The following is a 23,581-nucleotide window of genomic DNA, read 5'->3' on the forward strand; positions in this document are numbered from 1 at the left end:
GTCTTCTTTCCTGTTCTTTATCATTTTTTCCACTTCTCCGTTGCCCACCACACTCCATACATGTGTGTCATGCTTTTTTTTTTCATTCATCATCTTTCATAGTTTATTTCATGAATGTGAAAGCTGCTTTCTAAATAGAGATATTTAGGAGGGGTAGAAACTAAAAATAAAAAGGGTTTGAAAACTAAGCTTACCTAGATAAAAGTTAAACCTAAAATATTTCAGATTCAGAATATTAACTTGCCATTTATATTATGTGATTTCCCAATCTGCATTTCTATAAACCAGAGAACAGATGAAAAGACCTTTCATACAAGTTTTCCTGAATCTACAGTAATAACTACTATAAAATGAAATTTCTGTGAGTATTTATAAATGCCCCACCAGAAGCAACAATATAAAAGTTATTGTAGTTGTATCTTAATCATAGAAACTAAATAGAAAACTAGTTTGTTACTAAGGGCTGTAATATTAACACAGTGCTTCTTAGTTTAGTTTAATTTGAGATTATTTACTTCAGAATCAGTTTGTAATTTTCAGTTCTGCTCTGTTAAAAGTATGTGAGATATATCTCCTTCCAGGAGAGTTTGTAGAATGCCCAAAGTGCAAAAATGTCTTGTTATTTTAGAAGAAAAAGCATTTTTATAACTTTTTAAAATTGATGAACCATCAAGCTAATATATGATTTTAAATATATGTTGTTGTTGTTGTTTTTCTTTTTCTTTCTTTTTTTGACATAGCATCCAATTGGTCCATCACAGTGCTATTCAGAAATCTACCAAGGAGCTTCGAGATATGTCCAAGAACAGAGAGATAGCATGGCCCCTGTCGACACTTCCTGTGTTTCACCCTGTAACTGGGGAGATCATCCCTCCTCTACACACAGACAGCTACGATAGCACGAATATGCCACTGATGCAAACACAGCAGTAAGTATCGCCTCGGAGCCAGAGCGACTCATGTGCCCACATATGCTTACTAATGTCTATGGAGACCAGCACTTTCCTTGCTTTTGCTTTTGTTTATTTATAATTGGAAGAGAAAACACAAAAAGTTCATTGATAATGTAGCTACTCTTCCCACTGACTTGATGTAAACTCTGTAGAAACACTTTCAGGAAATACCTTTTTGTTGTCAGTAATCCAAAAAAGACCACATTCACCTTAATGTTTAAGAAGTTGATACTGATATTAAACCATTATGTCTGTTTGCTTAAGAATGAGTTAATTATGAAAAGAGAGCCATGTATGAAAGGATAGCAAACTGATGGTTTTTTTAGAATGTTGGAAATTATTTGGTTTTGTTCCTCTTTTTTATTCTTTTTATTGTCATAGCCCTATGTAATCTAATTTTTTTTTTTTTGGTCAGGGTAAAGGATTTTTAGTTTTTTTTTGTGATCTGCTTGTATATCAAAATGAGCAGTTTCAATATGAACTATAAACATATTTTATTAGCTTAATCCTTGTCTAGTGTTGGAACGTCTGTGGTTAGAGAGCCTACAGGACTGTGAAAAGGATGGGTGTGGGAGAGGAGGCTGAGGAATTTTCTATGCCTCAAAGCTAGAGTTTGGTATATGAAATAGAGGGTAAAGCTATGATTTATTTTTAAGAACATTTTTTTTTAACCATATGTTAAAATTGCTTGAATTCAATTGCCCAAAGTACTAAAAGTCACAAAGTTGACTTTTGAGGTCCTCCTCCTTTTCTATATAAATGGAATGTATATGCAGAAAATATCTTTCTCTCCTCTCTCTCCTTGCTGCCCACACACCTTGGAATATAATATGAAAATAAACATGGTTTAAAAGTGTGTCTGGAAACCAGGCTGGGTACATTTTCCATCAAGAATGCTTATTGTAATAAGGTAAAATGCACCTAGTAGTTGAAGAATAAACAAGGGAGATAGATAGTATAAATAGTCAGCCTAGATAAACTTTGCCAAAATACTTTGGAAATTCAAATATGTTATAAATATCTTCCTAAAGCTCTCAAGCATCATTTACTCAGGGTCACATAGGCAAAGGATAGTGTGTGTGTGTGTGTGTGTGTGTGTGTGTGTGTGTGTGAATAATTAAAGATTTTTCAACAATGGGGGAAACTTACACATAGAAAATTTGGGGTTTTGGAAATATTATACTGGGTTGAACTAAGTATTTAAGTTTCAAAGAATTTAGTTGTGGTGAACGAAAGAGAGAGATTTCTATGCTCTCTAAAGATCAGTTGCCCTTCTATTATGGATATCATTAGTAAAATTTCAAGAATATTGTAATAATGCACAACTTAACCATCTCACTTGTCTTTTTGAAATTGGGAATTACTTTATCATTAATTTTCAAAATGAAAGGTATATGTCCTTTTTTGGAGACTAGGGATTGAACCCAGGGGAGCTTAACCACTGAGCCACATCCCCAGTGCTTTTTATTTTTATCTTGAGACAGGGTCTTGCTAAGTTGCTTAGGGCCTCACTAAGTTGCTGAGACTGGCTTTCCGTATTTTTTTTTAATACTAGTATTTCTTAAATTGTTTAGAGTGTCAATGAAAAACTAATAGATATTCTTTAAAATTGAAATGGTCAGCCGGGCGTGGTGGCACACACCTGTAATCCCAGTAGCTTGGGAGGCTGAGGCAGAAGGATCTCAAGTTCAAAGCCAGCCTCAGCAACTTAGTGAGACTCTAAGCAATTTAGCAAGACTCTATCTCAAAATTAAAAAAATAAAAAATGGAGCTGGGGATGTGGCTCAGTTGTTGAATGCCCCTGGGTTCAATTCCCGGCACAGGAAAAAAAAAAAAAAAAAAAAAAAAAAGAAAAGAAATGGTCAAATATACTTGGAAACCAGGTTTTATTTTTTTTTTAATTTTTTTATTTTTTTAAAGCTATGGGAATTCTCAGATCATTTTATGTGTGCTTTGTGAATCCATGGAACAGGGCCAGTATTAAGCTAACTCTTCAAAGAACACAGTTTGGGAAATGGTTCTATTGACAAAGTAACACTGCTAAAAAATTATAGAATACAAAACTATTTTAATGAACAGAGGAACTTGAATATGTTTGTAAATCATTAAACTCTCCTGCTGTGAAGTTTTAAGGGAAGAGAAAAAAGATTTAACATTTTTTAAGACTTCTATCATTTAAGACTTAGCATTTTACCCTTTCTAACCATATATATAAGAATAAGAATAGCTCCTTCAAAATTATTTTGAATCCTTGTGGCTAGGATTTTGCAATGTTTTACTAATATACAAGCAAAATAAAATTTCCTGTCTAGTTTACAACCAAATGTATCTTCCTGGTCCTTCCATAACCCCATCAACACTGTCATTATGTCGATCAGATCTATTTGCAAATGCAATAGGTTGTTATACTGAATTTGCAACAATTTCAACATACATGTGTTTTTAAGTTTGAAAACCTTTGTATTATTGAGATTTCTGCTAATGGAAAAGCTCCATTAACTAGCACTTCTATATAAATAGGGTACATAGATAATTGATGATGTTCACAATGATTATTCTGAGGTACTGCAGGATCATCAAGTGTGTCTGACTCATCAGAGGAAAATTAAATTACATTCGGTGTCGTTTCAGTTTTGAGTGTATATTATCTTTCTTTTATTCTTGGAAATGGATAATATGTGCATGGTCTCTATGGTAACTCCCTATAAGCCAGAATATGTGATTAACCTCATTTTCCAACCATGTCAGATAATAGGGGACTTATTGTATCAGGTTCATCATAGCTGTCCTTTACACAAATTCAACTTTTACTCTTCAACTGAAAAACATAGCTGTTTTTCTAAAAGTTTTATTTCAGCATCAAGTAGACACATAAATATTTTGGTCATTCGAATGAAACTGAATTGTCAGAACTAAAATGAGATATTGTATTTGATGACACATTACAGTACCTGATAACTAGGTGTATGCTTAGATAATGCTGCCTTATACTTATTAATTAACCCTTCCTAAAAAGGACCTGAGTTTCATCTTTACATATTCACAGTCATACTACATGTACTGAATTTATCATTCTCAAATAACTTGATAAGCTACAGGATGTTGTATTTAGTCTTCAGACTTGACCCCAGAAACATTCAGGCATAAGGATATGGCTAAATATTTTTGTGGATGTCTAAGCAAGACTCAAGAACATTCAAAGCTTTCCTTCAGAGTTGTATAGAGCTGGAATGTTGGTGCACGCTTGTTAATCCCACTACTCAGGAGACTGAGGCAGGAGGATCACAAGTTCAAGGACAGTCTGAGCAATACAGTGAGACTGTCTCAAAAAATAAAAAAAGGGTTAGGAATGTAGCTCAGTGGGCAAGTGCCTCTGAGTTCAATCCCCACTATTGCAAAAAAGAAAGAACGAAAAATATCATAGAAGTTAGTTTGGTATTTTGAACAAGTCGACCCATATCAGAGGTATAGAGAATTCATGACAGCAATGTAATGAGGGGCTGCCACTGTTGTCAATTACATAATGATATTTTCTTGTTTGGTCAAATGCTTTACAGGGCTCCAGGTTGGCACCATGATTATCCAGCAAAAAAAAAAAAAAAAAAAAAAAAAAAAGTGTTTAATCATTTGTAGATGATAAATTTGAGATAGTGATAAGAGACAAAGCTAAATTAGGTCAGTGCTGAGATTAGATTATTTACCTATCCTGATTTCTACTCAGGAATAGATAGTATGGTCATTTACCTCAGGGATCTCTGATCTAGCTTACAAGCTAAGTGAGTAGAGGGGTGGTAGAAAGGGAAGCTAGGGCAGAACTGGGAGATGTAGCACATAGAAAGGAGAGCTTTCATTTTCTAGTGTGCCGTTTGCTTTTCAAATTACAGAAACAATATAAACAGGCTATAAATTATCACATGGTCTTAGAAATATAAGGTCAATTTACTTTGCTCATATATTCATTCTTTAATATACATAGGTTTATTTTAGAATGATTTCAGAGGTACGAGAAAGCTGCAAAGACAATCCAAAGAGTTCTCAGACACTATCAGCCAATTCCTCCCGTTGTGAACCCCTTATAGTATCATGGCACATTCATGGTCACCATGAAGAACCTGTCATTGGTACTTTACTGTTACCTAGATTCAGACTTTTCTCTCTCTCTCTCTCTCTCTTTTTTTTTTTTTTTAGATTTCACTAGTTCTCCCACTACTGTTCTTTTTCTGTTCCAAGATTCTGTCTAGGACACAATAGTCATCATATCTTCCTAGTTTTCTCTGGTCTGGGCAGTTCATTAGACCTTCCTTGCGTCCCATGACCTTGATTGTGGTGAGAGACAATAGCCAAGTGTTCTGTAGAATGTCCCCATCCCCTTATCTGTTCAGACTTTCTGCATCATCTATACTGAGTTATCTTTGCAGCTATCTTTGTAGTGAATAAGATACGAATAGTAGGAAGAATTTTTTTCCCTCACAGACAGTCTCCTTATTTACAATTCATTTCTGGAAATCACACAGTAAAGTCATTCTTAAGTGTACATGGCTTTTGCCCAAAGAATCATTGTTGTGGTTATGGGTTACATTTGTGACCAAAGACTTAACATCAAAAATCTATAACAGATTTGGTTGATATACCTCAAGATAAACCTTTGTTAAGTATTTAAGTAAAAAACAATAAATTCTAACTCATAGGATTTTAGATATTAAAGTTGAGAGTCTAATGTAGTTGTTCCATTTTGCAGGTCAGTTGCAACTTCTACAATGCAGATCTCAGGACCCTGAGTCTGGAGATTTGGAGGCTAGTAGAGGTATATGTTATGGGAGAACAGGAAAGAGGTTGAGAATCCCTGATTTAAAGGACTTAAGTTTTAGGATTTGGAAATCCAGAGCCTCCGGTGTTTTTGGTGGGGGAGCGGGGGGTGGGAAGAAGTGTTTGTTTTTCACAGACCTCCACCTGGAGTTTTAAAAGGGGAACAGTTTTTCCTCAACTCCCCTGAGGCCTATGTGTGGACATATGAAAGAAGAGCAGGCAGTGGGTCTTGTCTAGAAAGTTTGACTGTTTGTAGATTTATGCATGTCAGTCTCTAGACTTTTCCACACCTCCTTAAACTGCTCAAGTTAAATATTGTGAGCAAGTGAGAGATTAGCTCTGATTAGAAAGCAGTGTCTGAATGGGATAGAAAAATGCTATACCTTGAAAAGCTACAAAACCCTCTGAAAGTGTAGTCAGTTGGCCATTTTTACTCTTGGAAAAGGACATTAAATGGAGGATCCCAAATATTCAATATTCTAAAATATAAGATAGTGTTAAATTTGCGAGGAATTATGTTGCCTTTTGGGAGGAAATCTGTCTCCTTATTATTATTTTCTTTTAACAACATCAATACCAACAGGTTTTTCCTGAGTTGGAGGTATCTTTATAGAGGATGGTTATATAGTGAATAATATGGGAAGGTGTGCCACATTTTCCAGGAAGATTTTAATTGACTGTACAAAAATCTTTCTTATTCATTAAATACCTGATCTAGGATAATTGGGTGCCCCTCAAAAACAGAAGGTAGATTTTGCCTAATCTTTTGTAAATTAACAAGTATAAAAGTAGAATTAAGTCTTCTAATTACAGATAGTAACTAATCATTGTAGTTTTATTGAAATATAGCCTTATTATATCTTCACTTTGGTGGTAATGAGAATCAACTTCTCATTCATGGTAAAATTCCATAAATAAAAAATTAAGTTTAAATAAAAGTTGAGATCAATTGAAGAGACTGTTTCAGGGGAACAAGATAATGGTTTCCTGTTGACAAAAATTATCAAGCAACCAGGAATATTTCAGAGTCATTGACTTTAAATTTTTTTTTTTAATTTAGTGAGTTTAGGGTTAAAAGTGATAGGTGCAATATCCTTTGATGGATTTTGACTCTATAGATTTATACTGCTTCAATGTAAAGCCGTGATAGGTTTTTATGCTTTTAAGCAGAGGGAAAAAAGTTAAAAGAAACAGATGAATGTTTCTCCTTTATATATCATGTAGAATTACACTATTTTTAATTAAAATCAAGGAAATTAAGAATTACAATATTTCTAATTTCTTTGTGATATTTCTTCTTCCCTCCCATCTTCCAGATAATATCCTGATTCCTTAACAAAAGTAGTTACAGACCCAAGTCACCTTTTTCACAGAAATATTTTTGTGGCAAAATCAAGGTTTGAGGAATATCAGTTTTGCTAAAATAATGAGAAATTCTCAAAATATATTACTATTTTAATTGTTAAATGTCATGAGATTTCAAAAGAAAAGTGTTTTGTATTCTACATAACTAATGTTATTTTCTTGCTATTCTGGCATAGATTCTGTGGCTTTATGCTAATTACTTTGCTTTTGAGTCTTTGAGCAAGTAGCAATGTAATTGGTTGATAATCATCCACCTTACTCATAGAATTACTCTACAGGGTATCCAAGAATGTCAAATTACCTTGAAACAATTGTACAAATAACAAATAATTGTGTACTCCCCCAAAATCACTTATTTCTTAATTTGCAAGTTATTACCTTTGCTTTCTTGAAGAATGAAGTTTTTGCAATGACTAATTTACACAATTTTCTGTTTAAATGCATGTAATTATGGCAATAAAATTAGAAAATAATTAATGCTAATAATTCCAAGAATTAGTTTTCTTAACTTTCTACGTAATGCTGCAGTTTACACATTATAACCTTTCAGTTTGTCCATTAGTAACTTAATTATTCTAAGTAGTTTTATGACTGTATAAAGGTCCTTTCTTCGAAGGATTATAGGGCCTCTATTTGAAGTCAACCCCCACTCTCCTGTATAATTGACTGTAGTAGCCTGTTTTCAGCAAGGATGGAAACACTCCCACTCTCTTGCTGCATTCTCTGTGTCTTAACTCCAGTAGAGTTAGTTATAGGCATTTTTCCAGTAAGCCTGAAGCAGTGCTCTTCTGAAGTATCCCTTCAACTCTTTAGTGGAATACACCACTTCGAATATGCCCATCATAGATACATTAACACTCTGACACTCAGACTCACAGGCAGTCACAAGTTTGGGCAGCAACAAAAACAGAAAGGTGTACACACCTTAGACGGGGACTTTGAATCTCAACATATTTTTGATTGAGCACCTTTTTGCACACATAAGCACTTTTGATGCATAACTCATATGTGAAATTACGGAGTGCATATGAATCATTCAAACATAGCCAACTGTAACATGCATTGCAGGTATTTTTAAGTCCCCAAACCAAGGTAATACACACACTTTCTCATGTATCTTTTCCAAATTTCTGGCTAGTTTTTGTGTGACATTTCTTAACCAACCATTTCTTGTCACCTAACTAAGCCCATTGTGATTTAGAAAGTTCAGCAGTTTTGTGGAAGAGGAAAATGTGGAGGCTAGAGAAGAAATGAGAAGAAATGACAGGGCATGGATTGACTGATCAGTGGTTTCCAAGCAGAGTTCCACAAAAGAGTATGTTGGGAGGGCCAACAAGAGGGGCTTCAACCACTCATTCAAATACTGATTTTGAATTTGGGGTATGCTTACTCTAGCTTTCGAGAAACCCATGTCTTTGTTTAGCAACCACCACTTGTGTCAGAACATCTATGTTCTGTGCTTTTCTGGTTCTGTGCTCTTTGTCAAAAATGGGTTGCTTTAATCCCTTAATGGACAAGGTAGAGCTGAAGACAGTAGTGAGGAAGTGCTTGTGTGTGGTGTGTGTAGTGTGCAAAGGGAGCACTCTATCAGTTTAGAATGTAGAATAAGCTCAGTCAATTATGCCCCTCCTCACCCCCAAATGCCCATGTAATTGCACTTTGACATTTGGAGTAAAAGTAGTTACTTTTCCATCTTTAAATCTGAACTTAGTTTCTTTTTGTGGTTTCTAACTTTACTTTTTTACTTTTGTGACCGAAACCGATATCCATTGTGTGGAATATTGAAGAACAAACCAAAAGAAATACTCCCTCAGACTTCATGAACATAAATGTGGTTAAGACATAACAGCAAAAAAAGAATGTCATCATTAGAATGAATTATTAAATAATTTCCTTAAATTGAATTAGAATTGATTTTGTTATTTCCTTAAACAATATATTTTGAAAGAAACTGAATTTTTAAAAATCACTCAAAGACATTAACTAGAGATTAAGAGTTTAAACAGTATTTATTTGGCATGCACTGTTTTTCACTTTAGATCATTGTGTTTGGAACATAATATTTGCCTGGCTGAAATGCTTCAAATCAAAGGTTTTCAAACTTTGTTTCTTGGAGGTTTCTTAGATAGGCGTTAGGGGCCAACATGTAGGGCAAAGGAAACAAAGCAGGCAGGAATCCTGGCTCCCTTGTTTCAACCCAGGGAAACCTCACATTTATCTCTTTTGTACATCAGTGTTCTGCTTAGGATTTCAATTAAAAGGAATTCCACTGCTGAAGAGAAACAAAAACCTGAAACTCTCTGGTTTGGATCAAACCTTACTCTGTAGCAAGAGCTGACTCCTGGAGTTTCTTCCACACAGAACTCAAATTGCACATTTTCTTAAACTAGTAGAGATGACCAGACTTGAAACACCAAATGGATATATCTGCATGCTAACAAATATATGTGTATTATGAGTCTTTGTGTCTTCATTAAAACATTGCATATTCCTGTTGGAGATATTAAGTAAAATAGAATGGTCCGTACTAATAAGGTACTTTGGGGCAACAAAATATTAAATGCAGAGAAATATAGTAACAGTCAGCCTGTGTATGAATGCTTACTAAATGGTAACCTAATTGAGGGTGGGGTACTTACAGAATGAGTAGGCATGTTATTTTTTAATTGAAAATAATATGATAAATATTTGGATAACATTCTTCATGGAAATTTTTCACTCATAAGAATAAACCATGTCTGCTGTAACCAATTTTGAGTTGAGTTTGCAAAGACAAATGGGTGCTGGTTGGATGTAGAACATGGTAGTGTCTGTGATGGTTAGTAGTTTTGTTTGAATGCTCTTCATAGAGACCAGATATATTGATGGCTGCCTCAGCTGCACCAAGAAACCTGAAACTCAGTTTGCAGGTAGATATAAGGAATATGAAATGTGTGTTATTTGAATGACACATTCAGATTTGGGTTTTAGAAGATCATTCTGACAGCAATACACAGAGTGGATTACAGGGAGCAGGAATATGAATGATGAAAGAAGTCGGAGGATTCTAGTGAGAAATGCTGATGATTTCAACCAAGTGGTAGTGGCCATAGAGAAGCAGGGGAGAGATTCAGCTGAAATCAGGAGGAAGATGTTAAGATTTCCCAAGTGAGGGCTGGGAATGTAGCTCAGTTGGTAGAGTGCAGGCCTCATGTGCACAAGGCCCTGGGTTCAATCCCCAGTGCCACCACCACCAAAAAAAAAAAAAAAAATTCCAAGCACTTAAATGTAGGAACTGAAGGACAGAGGGGTGACCTTTGCATTTTGACTAATGCATTTGGGTGTGTGACCACTCCCTAGCATGAGGATAAAAGAGCACATGTTTGGGAAAAGTGATTAAAGATGGTAATATGCTTTAAAAAGCTGCCATGACATGATCAGTGATGATGTCTGAATCTGTGTGTGTGTGTTTTCTAGATCTAGATCTGAAAGAATGCAGGTTAAGACCACGATTTCTGGAATCACTGTGTTTACATCTTTGTCCATTGCTTTCTAGCCACATGGCCTTGAACCTCTAAGCCTATTTCTTCATCAGTAAAATGGGGAAAAAAAAAAAAAAACCTACCTCTTAGGGTTGTTATAAGGTAATTTAAAGCATAGCATGTAGTAAGAATTCCGTGAATATTATCAAATATTACTGTTATTTATCCTTCTCAGACCTGTTTCCTCATCTATAAACTCCTGAAGTAGAAGGAGAAGTTGTAGTGGGTTACAGGACATGGGGTGCTATCTCCTGCAGTTTTTGGTCCTAATATGTCTGCTCTCTATTTACATGTGTGTAAACACTGTTTTACTCAATAATGTTAATCATTTCTAGGAACTTGCCACACCAGACTCAGATTCCCCAACAGCAGACTACAGGTGAGTACTAAAAATACTAAGTAGATGTTTATGGATGCAGCTAATAGATTAAAAGATAATTATGGCTTTATATAATTTATGAAGTTTTTATTTCACCAAGTAAGGCAAAACAGTTGTATCATTTCTTAATCAGACTTAGAACCTCAGAATAATAGCTTAGATTATTGCATAGATGGGCATCAGAATGATAAACACAGGGTAAATGATCTTAGAGCAAAAGCATCCATGGAGGTCCTGTCTAATTAAGGAAGACTGAATAAAATCCCCTTCCTTCAGCGGAGCTCCCTATTCTTCCCCTTGGTATGAAAGATTTTTAGCTTGGATGCATCCAGGATTTGTCTCAGTAAGTGAGCAGCTTGAAACTGATTCTTACAAAAGGAAACCATTGTGACTAATCACTGAGGCTTCAGGGGGATAAGTGAAAAATGGTTGGCCTGGTTTTAAAGCTGCTTTAAAAAGCTGTTATAACATGACCAGTGATGACAAGATGGCGGACAATTCTCCCTGGACTATTCTATTTCCCTAAGACTTGCTTTCTTTAAGTTTATTTCTTTCAAGTGTCCCTAAAAATTTTCCACAGCCAATTATTTCATTCATCTCAGAACCAAGTAGATAACTTATTCATGATTGTCTTCTAATTAGTGGTTGATTCCTAGTTCTAATTGCCAGGCAACCAGTAATGCCTTTGTAGCTCTTTTGGAAAAGCAAGAAGTTTAAAAATGTAAGTTGGGTGTGGAATTCTAAGTATAAATAGTGGCATTGTGGTAGGGAAACTATTAAGTAAGCCTCAAAAACTTGAGGCACATGTAGAAATGTATTGAATGTTTTCATTCAGAAATTATCTTCTCTGTTACTGCTTTCGGGAATTTAAGGAGATTTTCGTTTGACAACTTTTCAAAGATTTGAGGCAAGTATAATGAAATTTTTCATCAGATTTTAATTATGAGATTCTGTTTATCAGAATTTTCCCCCACAATTTTGATTACTTGTTTTAATTAAATGCTAATGTGTTCCAACAAGACTGTTCAATATATTGATGTGGCAGTGCTTATTAGTTTGTAAGCATTCAGGAGATTGATGAAGAAACAAACTTGGTTATAAATTTGTGTCACCTAAAGAAAGAAAAAAATGAATCCTCACTACCATTAATTTCATGGCTATTTTTTTAAAACAGAAAAAAATTTAAGGGAATATTTCTATAATAGGAATGGGGAGAACTTCTTCCTTATTAACCTCATAGACTTCTAGTTCTCCTGAAATGTTTATCTTCTGATTCTTGACTATTTCAGGGATGCAGTGAGAAAAAGGGAGATAATTTCTAGAAAAATAGTAAATAAAAAAATATTTTAAAGATCCATATTTTATTTATTTACTAATGAGAAGAAATTGAAAGCTTGAGTAGATAATATTAGGGATGATTTAATAGATGTTACCCATTTGATAATCACAATAGATTTTAGCAAGTAGATTTGTTAGTGTACTGCTTTTTAGTAATAGGGAACTTTTCCAAATACAAGGAGAATTTATGCCAGAGTAAATGTGGTAGGAGCCAAAGACTTTCCCTTAGGGGAGTTCAGGATGTTCAAATTAATTTTCTAAATTATTTTTCTAAAGCAGGTTTTGGGGAGCAGGCATTTTGATTGAGTGAAGAAAGCAATGATCTCCTTTTAGTTAGCACCATGGCTGATTGCCTTCTTGTTTTCTTATGTTTTTCTGCAATTTGGATCATGTTATTGACTGAAATGCACTTTCTCCTCTTGGTTGTTTTCTTGTTTTATCAATGAGGCTCCAGTGTCTAAGTGCTTTGGGAGAGAGGCCGCCCAAGCGTTTTGCATAATTATGAAAAATTATTGTGTTTCCACCTCTGACACATTCATAACTAAGTGGAATCAGGCCTCTTGGAGAGGGGAGCTAAATGGGCACAGTTTCATTCCTTGTTCCCATTCCGTTCATTTAAATGGAAAAAAATGAAATTTGTTTCTCTATTTCTAAATTATTCTGTTCTGTCTGCAAATGCATGGATTCAGTGCTGTTTATGTACTTTCATGGGTACGGTTGAGCCTTTCTGTTCTTTCACCCTGGTTACCCTCCCATAATGAGGCAGCTACATTTGTACATGATTATCATGAAACAATAACTGTCTTTTTCCAAGTACCGCCAAGCACTATGCTACGAAGGTAATTTAGGCATAGAATTTGTCTCTTGGACAGCAAGTAATTTTATTTGTAGCTACCAAATGGAAGTTATCAGGGGAGAGTGGATTTTGAAGCTTTTTTCATGTAGTTTGTTGTTTTCTTTTAAATTCTCATCTAAAGTTTAAGAAGTGAAGTAACTGCTGTGGTTGTATTCCTGGACTTGAGCACTAGCTGGGATAATAGAGCAGTTAGCAGCTGACAGTAGCACTGCCTTTTGGACTAGGCCCAGGCCATTAGATTTGATGTCCCTTCAGGTTTTCTCATTTTCTCTGCCCTTCCAACCCACATGGTATTTTTTTAAAAGCCACGATTAAAAGGTACAGTCATACATCCTGCAGTCAACCTCTTTCTGTTTGTTTATTGTGGGAGGAATTTTCAGGCCAAACCTTTTGAGAAATACAGAACATTCCAGTTTTGGTCCAAGAAGGGGAGGGGAGGACTAATTTAGAAATTGTCTTTTAACCAAATGCAAAGAAATAATGAAATGTAATTACTTTAAATTATGTTAAGAAGATAGAAAAATTCTTCTTGCCATAATTCATTTTGCCCCAAATCTAAAAGTGTCTGTATCTTGCCTAACTTATGCTTATATTCATTCTTGCACATTGCAGGTAAATGGTATCCCTGAAGAAAGAAAACTGACTGAAGCAATGAATTTATAATCACAATTATAGCAGTTGCATCTTATTTCTTTTTTCTTCCAATAATGCATGAGCTTTTCTGGCATATGGTGTGCATGTTGACAGTATTAAGTATGTACCAAATAATACAATATAACTTCGGTTTTACTAATGTATTTTTTTTGTACTTAAAGCATTTTTGACAATTTGTAAGACATTGATGACTTTATATTTGTTACAATAAAAAGTGATCTTTAAAATAAATATTAATGGAGCCTAAAGTCTGGTCAAATTTACTTCAGAACAGGTTCATATGTTCATCTTCATTCAACAAGATTTTATTAAGGAATTCCTCTGACTATATGAGGTGTCTATGCTTTTGTACTCTAAGTGAGCTACCCATTTAAATAGTGCTTTAACTGTTGTAGACTGTAAACCCTTTTTTTTGTGTGTGTGTGTTTTTTTTTTTGTTCTTGTTGTTGGTGGTGGTAGTGGGTTTTTTTGTGTGTGTTTTGTGGTACTGGAGATTGAATGCAGGGTCTTATGATGATAAGAAAGCACTTTACCACTGAACTCTATCCTCAGCTCTTATATTTAAAAAATCCACTTCGAGACAGAGTCTCATAACAAGTTGTCCAGATTGGCCTTGAACTTGCTATCCTCCAGCCTTGGCCTGCAGAGTAGCTGGGATTACAGGTGTGTACCACTGAGTCTTACCCCTGTTGCTTTTATATCTTACTTCTTAAAGTGTTCTAGAGGAAACCTAGTGTTAATGTATTTTATGGAACTGATAACATCTACTTCAAGCAGGGTATCCCAGGTTGCATACTCACCTGAGTTCATAATCAGATATTTGATTTTAGAAACAACCCAGGGGATATTTGCTCGGAAAGAGAATAGTTACTAATAGTGACATGGTTGAGCTCCACAGGGTCCCTCCTAGTAACTTTGATGTTCACGGCTTTACAGAGCTTCCTCATACCATGTTGGTCTCTTGGATGCTATCGGATCCACGTGACCATGAGGCCAGCTAGCAGGGCAACTTTTATTGCAAACTGGACCAGCTGGAAAAACTTCTCTTCTCTGCTCTGGGCACATTTTTGTGTTGCCTGTTAATTGGTCAGAGGTCACACAAATGTGATCTCAGTCTTATTCCAAAATCCAAAAAGATCACTTGTTTTTATTTTGTGCAGCAACTTGCCTTTCATTTAGAAGAATACTTTGTCATGTCATCAGTAGTGAACCCCCACTTCTTTCTGGGACTTACCAGAGAATGTTGGTTCTCTTGTTTCTTAAAGAGATATCTCTAACTCATTTCTTTCTAAGATAACCAGGGCATTTTCACTTGCTGCTCTCCAGGAGCAATCAGCTGTAGGTTGTAAATGTACTGTCAGGGTCACATTCTAGGTCATCAAGGCTCCAGAGGACTCCACTGTGACACAGAGACAGTGTTAACAAATTGTTGGCCCTGCCAGGTAAAATCAAAATGTTCTGGTTGCCCAAGTGAATAGGAATAAGGTAGTGCACCATCACTAAAGGAGGAACTGTGGATCAGGAATCAAGAACTTTACTTACCTCTTCTAGTAAAGTGCTATGGTGGGGATTGGAAAATGTAATTGGACTTATGATTGGTTTTTTAATGGCCATATTGAGGAATTGAGGATGAAACTATTGGCTTGCATCTTACAAATCATCAACAATAACCTTAATCTCTATAAATTCCCCTAAAAAGTGATCTTTCCTCTGACTTAATTTTGATGAAGAGGAAAAATTCAAATCATGTCCCCTTGATTGTTGCTAACCTGATAATCCTTAATTCATAGGTTACAAAAAAAATAGTGATTCTGCCACATATATTTTGCATTTTTATACAAGTAATCCAACAATAGTGTAGAGAACAGATGAATAGGTGGGCAGGGGGGGATGTGGATAGAACAGTTGCAAGGCTATTATAGATATAATTGGAGAAATGATAACTTTCATTAGGATAGCGTTAGGAGATTCAAGAACTATTTAAGAAGTAAAATAGAGAGTGGTCGATGGTACATTGATACTTTGGAAATGATGTCAAGGAACAAAAAGGGACCAATTCTGATGTGTGGGTTTTCTTGATCAAATAGTGGTGCTCTCTATTGTGATAGACACTGCTGGGTTAGAACCAGAATTGAAGATACTCATATGAGTTCAGTTTTATTCAAGGCAAACTTTAGGTGCCTTTGGGGGAGAAAAAAAAAAAAAAAACAAGAGAAGTAGGAAAGTTGAGATATGATTTGAAGCTTGGAATAGAGGTGTGGGCTGGTGCTGTGACTAATGAGTCACCTGAGCATAGGTAGTCATCGAAGCCATGGGAGTTGAGAAAACTGAGACTCACTATGTCCCCCGAATATTCCCCAGGTAGCTGAAATGCATTGCAGTTAATCCACCATAGGACAGGGCACATGAGGTTGGATAATTGCCAGAATCTAATTGTCATAAACAGGAATGTATTTGAATGAACAGTTCACTAATTAAAATGTAATATTGCTTATTACTTTGTAGAAATTTTATTCCTTTGTTAATAAATCTTACATTTTTCAAGACTGTCCATATGCTACAATTTCTGAGGTCAGATTGTCTCACTTTACATTTATCTAAGAGGGTGCAGTTCTTCTTGGTGAATTATGTAGTTTTTATGTTTAATTTTTAAGTGATTAAGATTCTCCTTATTACCTTAATTTGGGATCCAGGGGTGTTCCTAAAACAAGTTAAGTGGTAAGATGATGAGGAAAGATTGAGATCTGGTCTAGCAGAATAATAGATCCCTGCTTCTAACTTAAAGATTTTGAAATCTTTTTTTTTTTTTTTTTTTTTAGTTGTAGATGGACACAGTGCCTTTATTTTATTTATATATTTGTATGTGTTACTGAGGATTGAACCCAGTGCCTCACACATGCAAGGCAGGCACATTACCTCTGAGTCACAACCCCAGCCCAGATTTTGAAATCCTACTGAATCGACTTGACTATCAGGGCTATTTCATTCATTCATTGAATGAATATTTGTTTATGTTCTAGGCATTGAATCATGCTGTGGTTAATAAAACAGAGTGTTATAAAAGACCATAAACACAAGGTCTAGTACATTGGCACTAGCTGGTGCTAAATAAATATTTGTTGAGGGAATTAATCAAATGTCTGATCTAAAGGTTATGGAGGTTTAAAAAGAGTGTTGTAATAAAGAATGAGGAAAGGGAGCTACTTAGATTGAATGATCTTTAGAATATGTCTATCTGAAGAGAAAACATGTAAGATAAGATTGAAGAATGAGCATGTGCCAGTCGTGCTTAGCAGCCTCATCAGAGGAAACAGCAAAGGTAAAGTAGTAGAAGCAGGTGGTGGCAGGTTCTGCCCAGTATTGATTCATCCTTCTTTGGCAACCATACATGCATGTCCTTCTCTAGGCAATCATTCCCTGCCATGCTTGCAATGTGGTGCTTCCATTTGCCTTGGCAAGAGACCTGGCACGGGAGCTCAACTCTGGTTAATCAGAGCCCTGCATCCTGATGGACAGGGTTTAGACCTCTGATGCAGCAGAGCCTCTGAGAAAAGATTCAGTTTTTCTTTGATGACTGATAGGGGATGGGTTCTTTTCTGATGTACTTGAATCTTGGGTAAAAATGAAGCCAATGGTCGTGGGGAGGGAGGCGGGGAGTAACACAATGGCCAGAAGTCAATTCTTTTTTTTTTTTTTTTTTTTTTGGTACAGGGATTGAACTCAAGGGCACTCAACCACTGAGCCACATCCCCAGTCCTATTTTGTATTTTATTTAGAGACAGGGTCTCACTGAGTTGCTTAGCACTTAACTGTTGCTGAGACTGGCTTTGAACTTGAGATCCTCCTGTCTCAGCCTCCCTAGCCGCTGGGATTACAGGGATGCACCACCATGCCCGGCCCAGAAGCCATTTCTCTATGTGTGTTAGGCTGTAGGTTTGGGGGACACTTTAGTCTCAAGAACATGAAGGAGCTCTATAAATTTGAAGCATACTGTGTAAGGGGAAGTGAACTAGGGATAATTCTGGAAAGGCAAACAGACTTCTATTAGTTTTATATACTTGGATCAAGGAGTTTGGATTTTATTCTAAGAGCACTGGAAATAAAGCATTTGAAGTTGAAAAGTAACATCATCTAATTTACATTTGAAAATTATGCTGGGTCCACAAAGATGGTAAAGATTGCTGAAGATTCTCTCCTTAGTAAAGGAGAAAAGTGGCCAAAATTGTGAGAGTTAAAATTTTCAAAACTTTGGAAACTAGTCAAAGCCTTGCAGCAATCTGGGGAGGGTTTCTTTAAGAGAATCTTAGTAAGAACAGCAAGTTTCATGTCATTTTACTGCATTCCCATTCTCCCCTCTGCAGCTCCACAGAGTAGCTTTGCAAACTAAACAGCAGGCAACTATGGTGAAAACTGTCAAGGAGGTAGCCTCCAAACAGGACAAAATAAGGCTGGAGTGTCTTCAGAACTTGTGCTGAGGACATGTGCTTTATTTTACCCATGTGTGGATCCCTGGATGAACTACTTGCAAGCTGTCTTTGACACTGACTCAAGTGTTCTCTTAGAGAAAACTGTTTCCTTGGGACATTTGGTAAAAAAAATTCCAGGTGCCAGAGGTAGTTGGGGCAAACAATAGAGTAACCAAAAAGCGGGTAAGAAAAACCTGGGGAAATGAAATATCCATAGGACTTTTGGAAAGTTTTAACATTGTCCTGGAACCTATAAGGCTACAGGCAGGCATAGGGCTATATGCAGGCTCATGACTTCAAGTTCTGTGCAATCAGGTGGTGAACAGTAAGCAGAGTTATCACCAACCTGGTTGAGTCTTTAAAGGATTCCCCAACATGCACACAAAGCCCCTTGGCAAAAGCAGTTTAAGGCAATCTAAATATTAACTGACCACTAAAGTAACTAAGCAAAGACTAAAAGGCCACACATGACAGAACGCTTTAGGGGATTAGTTTGGAAAATTCACAAAACAAATAAACAATAAACCCTGGGGAGATCAGGAGCAAGAAGGAGAATCTGATTTTCAGGGTCGCCATGTTATATTATTAAAACATCCAGTTTCTCTCTCTCTCTCTCACACACACACACAAACAAGTGAAGAAATAAAGTTTTGCCAATACACAGTAAATAAAACAGTCAACAGAAACTGTCAAAAAATCAATGGAAAAACACTTGCTTAGCATGCACAAGGCCCTGGATTTGAACCCCAGAATCACTAAAAAGGAAAAGGAAAAGAAACTGTTTCAGGAAGCACAAAAGTTGCATCTACTAGACCAAGGTTTTAACACAGTTATTTTAAATATGTCTAAAGAACCAAAGGAAAAGAATGAAAACAATTTCTTACCCAAATAAAGAGAAATGATTAAAAAAATATATTCTGAAGTAAACAGGAAAACAACTGCAATGAAAACTTCAGCGATTCACTAGAAGAACAGTACTCAAACTATCATCATATTCAGAGTTACACTTTATTCCAAAAATGGACAAATGATATGAACAAATTATTAAAGCTCTATAAATGGTCAAATATGGAGATGTTCAAATTCACTCACAATTAGGAAAATTCAAGTTGCATTAGGATGCTATTTCCTACTTTTCAGATCAGCAAAAAACCAAAAAGGATGACAAAACTTTCTATCACTGAGGCTATAAGGAAACAAATATTTTAGATAATTGGTAGTGGAAAGGAAATTGATGCAATAGCTTTGGAGGAGAATTTGGAAACAGCCAAGGTAACTAGCTGTAGGTGTATGTCTTGACCCAGAAGTCTCACTTATGGTAATACACATCTCCAACAGTATTGAAATAGCTTTGTGCAGTTGTTCATTGCAGCAGTATTATTTGGAAATAACTTAAAGGCCCACATATAGAAAAGTGATGGACTAAGCCATGGAATATCCATATAATGATGTAAAAAAAGCTATCTCTAGTAATTGCTTTACAAAGTGATTTCCAAGATACAGTGTTAAATATATGCAAAGTAGAAAAAGTTTCTATAGTATATTATACCACCCAAAAAAGGAAGAAAAAAATAATGGGGAATGAGAAAAATATTCATGACTGTGCTTGTTGGTGGAAAAAAGGGAAAGAAAACAACCACAGGAAGGATAAGGAGGAAAGGAAAGGGTGGAAGGTGAAGGGTAACTCCTCTTTGAGTGTATTTTGGTGTTTTTCTTAGATTTAGAATCATATTAATGTTTCACATACTCAAATGAATAAAATAAGCAGATTAATGTCCCAAGGATATGAACATCCACAATAGGAAACAATCACAAACAAATCCAACCTATTTAAAATGAATAACTTAACCACACTTAAGTGGTGTGGTTAGAACTAACTTATATAACTGGAATACAGTGTTTTGACTGTCTTAAGACAAAAATGAAAAGAACTGTAAACAAGTAACACTCTAGTAGGTTTATTTTTTATAGCAATGTGGGTTCATGATTCTAAAAGCTATTTTTCTTTCAGGATTGTATAAACAAGGATTTTGTGGAGAGTAGGAGTTATATTTTTTACCTTTGGTAAAGAGAGTTACAGTAAGGAAAGGGGAAATGCTGAAATAAACTCTGCAGTATTGGACTGGTATTGGAGATCATCATCCTGAACCCCATAGTTTTATAGATTTTTCTTTTAACTTTTTTCTTAGTTGTAGAAGGACACAATACCTTTATTTTATTTATTTACTTTTTTATGTGCTGCTGAGGATTGAACTCAGTGTCTCACAGATGGTAGGCAAGTGCTCTACTACTGAACCACAACCCAGCCCAACTCCATAGTTTTTAATAAATTCATAGAAGTTGTGTCTGTGTGTGTGTACATGCATGTGTGCATACATATGTCTATCTAGTTGCTGGGATTCATCCAGAGTCCATGATACTTTATTACATTTATTTCACTAGTCAGATTGTCCTATATTTGGCCATGGTGAGTTCCCTGCTGACATTTGAGTTCTTTTGATAAATCTCCATTATTCTTTGAGCATCTTCTCTGGAACAGGTAGATATTTTGGGCTCATCTAGTACTTTCCTACTACAGTCCTGAAATTATCCATTTCTTCCAAGAGTCTTGGATCTAGAAACCAAGATTTGGGTGCTAAGTGTTGTAGGGTATTGTTGCTTCCAAGCCATCCTAGTGGACAGAGTTAGAAAAAAAAATACATGTGTGCGTGTGTGCCTGTGTATACATATACACACATATATACATACACACACACCTTCAATCTTTATAATAAATGTACACATGTGGAAAACATTAGTCTCATAGTCTCAAAATATCTCCCATTAATTTTCTAGCAGCTGTACTAAAATACCACAGATTGGGTTTAAAATGACAGAAATTCATTGTATTGCAGTTATGGAGGCTGGAAGACTGAAATCAAGATGCCTTGTTCCCTCTGAAATCCCTCAGGGAGAGTTCTTCCTTGCCTCTTCCTAGTTTCCTGCGGTCTTAGCAATCCTTAGTGTGCCTTGGCTTGAGGCTACAGCACCTGCATCTCTGTCTCTGTCAGAACAAGACGTTCTCCCCTTGTATGTCCATGTCCCTGTGTCTTTTCTCCTCCTCTTATAGCGACACCAGTCGAATTGGGTTGACAGCCAACCCTGCTCCATAATGACCACATCTTTAATTACATCTAAAATCTTATTTCCAAAGAAGTTCACATTTTCAGGTAGTGCGGGTTAGGACTTCATATTTTTTTCACATTTGATATATTAATTGCCAAATGCTTTTTAAAAAGTAAGGCCATTTTACACACTTACCTATGGATAAATGGGTTGGCAAAAATGACAAAATTAATAACATCCATGACTGGCGCTGATTTCAATCAATATTTTTTTGATTACCTCTTAGGATGAGCAATTTTGTCTTAGCATTCTGACCTTCTTCTTTTGTCATCATGGTAAAAAAACCACACATAACATTATGTTTACTGTGATAAACATTCTGAAATATACAGTTGAATAGTTGCAGCTATGCTTTAGTAGTATTAAGTACACTCACATTGTGGTGCAAAAGATAAAACCTTTTCATCTTCATACCTATTAAATACCAATTGCTCCCCACCTGGTAACCGCCACTCTATCACTTCAGCCTTCATAGGAGTGGAATCATACTATTTGTCTTTTAATGTTTGCCTTATTTAACAAGGTTTATCCACATTATAGCATGTATAGAATTTCTTTTAAGACTGCATAATACTCCATTGTATGTATCTTCTGTATTTTCTTTTTCCATTCATCTGTCTATGGACATATGGTTTGCTTTTACCTCTCGGCTATTGTGAATAGTGCCACAGCGAACACAGGTGTGCAAATATCTGTGTGAGATCCTACTTTGATCTACATCATTTGGGTGGACACAATTCAACTCAAGCAATTACAAAGGGTAAAACAGTAACTTTACTGTGAAGAAACTCAAAAAACTCTATTTTAACCAAGTGTTCTAAGTTAGCATGACCAATAATGGGACACGTTTGTTCCATGTGTCTCTTGATACGATGCACTGAACTTAACACACCACCATTTCTGTGGTAGTCCTGGCAATAATGCCTTTCATAAATCTAAATAAAACGAAATCCCACCGTACCAAATTTAAAGATGTTCTATAAAATAACAAGGTTCTATAAAATAACGAGTCTTACTCTTCAATACTATTAAGCTCATAAAGATCAATACTGAGGAACTCCAGATTAAACGAGACTAAATTATAACCAAATGCAATGTGTGAGCTCAAACTGAATCCTGGATCAGAAAAGGTGCTTTATTGGGACAATTTTAAAAATGTGAATAAGGTATGTAGATTAAATTATAGGATTGTATCAATGTTAAATTCCTAACATTCCTGGTTTTGATGTCTAAACTGAGATCACATAATGGAATGTCTATTTTGAAGAACAGAGGTAAAAGGGAATCATGTCTGCAGCTTACTCTCAGCTATTTTGGAAAACTGTGAAGATACATGGGTGGATTATAGACAGGAATGATGAAGCAAGTGTAGTAAAATATTAGTATTTTGGTAAATCTGACTATTTGGGAATGGCTGTACAATACTTAAAACTTTTTGCAATTCTGAGATTATCTCAAAATGAAAATTCTTAAAACCACAATACAAAGAATGAAGGGAAGGGCAAGAAATTAATGCAAAAGGGAAAGAGACACTGTTCTTGTGCTTAGGATGAAAGGAGAAATGAATAGAAGTGCTTGTCTTTGAGAAATAATTTGAACATAGAATTGGTAGAATTTTCTGATGTCAGGATAAAAGAAATGTAGGGAAAGGATGACTCAAGATGACTTCTGGAATTATGACCTTAGTTCTCAGATATCTATCTATCTATCTATCTATCTATCTATCTATCTATATATATATATATGTATATATAAATTTACTGAGTTTGTGAAGGCTAAAGAAAGAATAGAATCAAGGATAAAATCAAGAGTTCAGTTTTGAGGATTATTTTCTAGCTATAAAGGCCAACCCTTACTAAGGCAAAGAGCAGGGTTGACGTGCCATCTCAGAAATTTCAATACCATCTGCCAAATTTTTGTGTATATAAGTTTGTGGTAATCCTCTGAAACAAATTTTACGGGCTACAACAGACTGTCAAACATTAACTAGCCACGTATGCTAATACTTGGTTATGTCTATGTCAGTGCAAAGTGTTCAAAGGTTCTGCCATGGATGAAGATAATGAAGTCCAGGGGTC

At 35.6% G+C, this 23,581-nt stretch overlaps 1 protein-coding gene across 6 annotated transcripts in view; it reads left to right on the forward strand.

Annotated features, from left to right (window-relative positions):
* Nucleotides 1–14,111, forward strand: part of Sgce (sarcoglycan epsilon) — a 69,068-nt gene extending 54,957 nt beyond the window's left edge. For 4 of the 6 annotated variants that reach the window (XM_047561852.1, XM_047561853.1, XM_047561855.1 and 1 more), the window contains 4 exons: nt 741–929; nt 10,981–11,024; nt 11,897–11,931; nt 13,831–14,111. In XM_047561852.1, the coding sequence (XP_047417808.1) occupies nt 741–929; nt 10,981–11,024; nt 11,897–11,931; nt 13,831–13,881 (319 nt within the window). In that variant the 3' untranslated portion in view covers nt 13,882–14,111. Of the gene's footprint in view, nt 1–740; nt 934–10,980; nt 11,025–11,896; nt 11,932–13,830 lie in introns of those variants that run through there. The other 2 variants (XM_047561854.1, XM_047561857.1) reach the window with 2 other exon arrangements.
* Nucleotides 14,112–23,581: the final 9,470 nt, after the last annotated feature.

This window comes from Sciurus carolinensis, chromosome 8 (assembly GCF_902686445.1).
Source record: "Sciurus carolinensis chromosome 8, mSciCar1.2, whole genome shotgun sequence".
Lineage (NCBI taxonomy): Eukaryota > Metazoa > Chordata > Mammalia > Rodentia > Sciuridae > Sciurus > Sciurus carolinensis.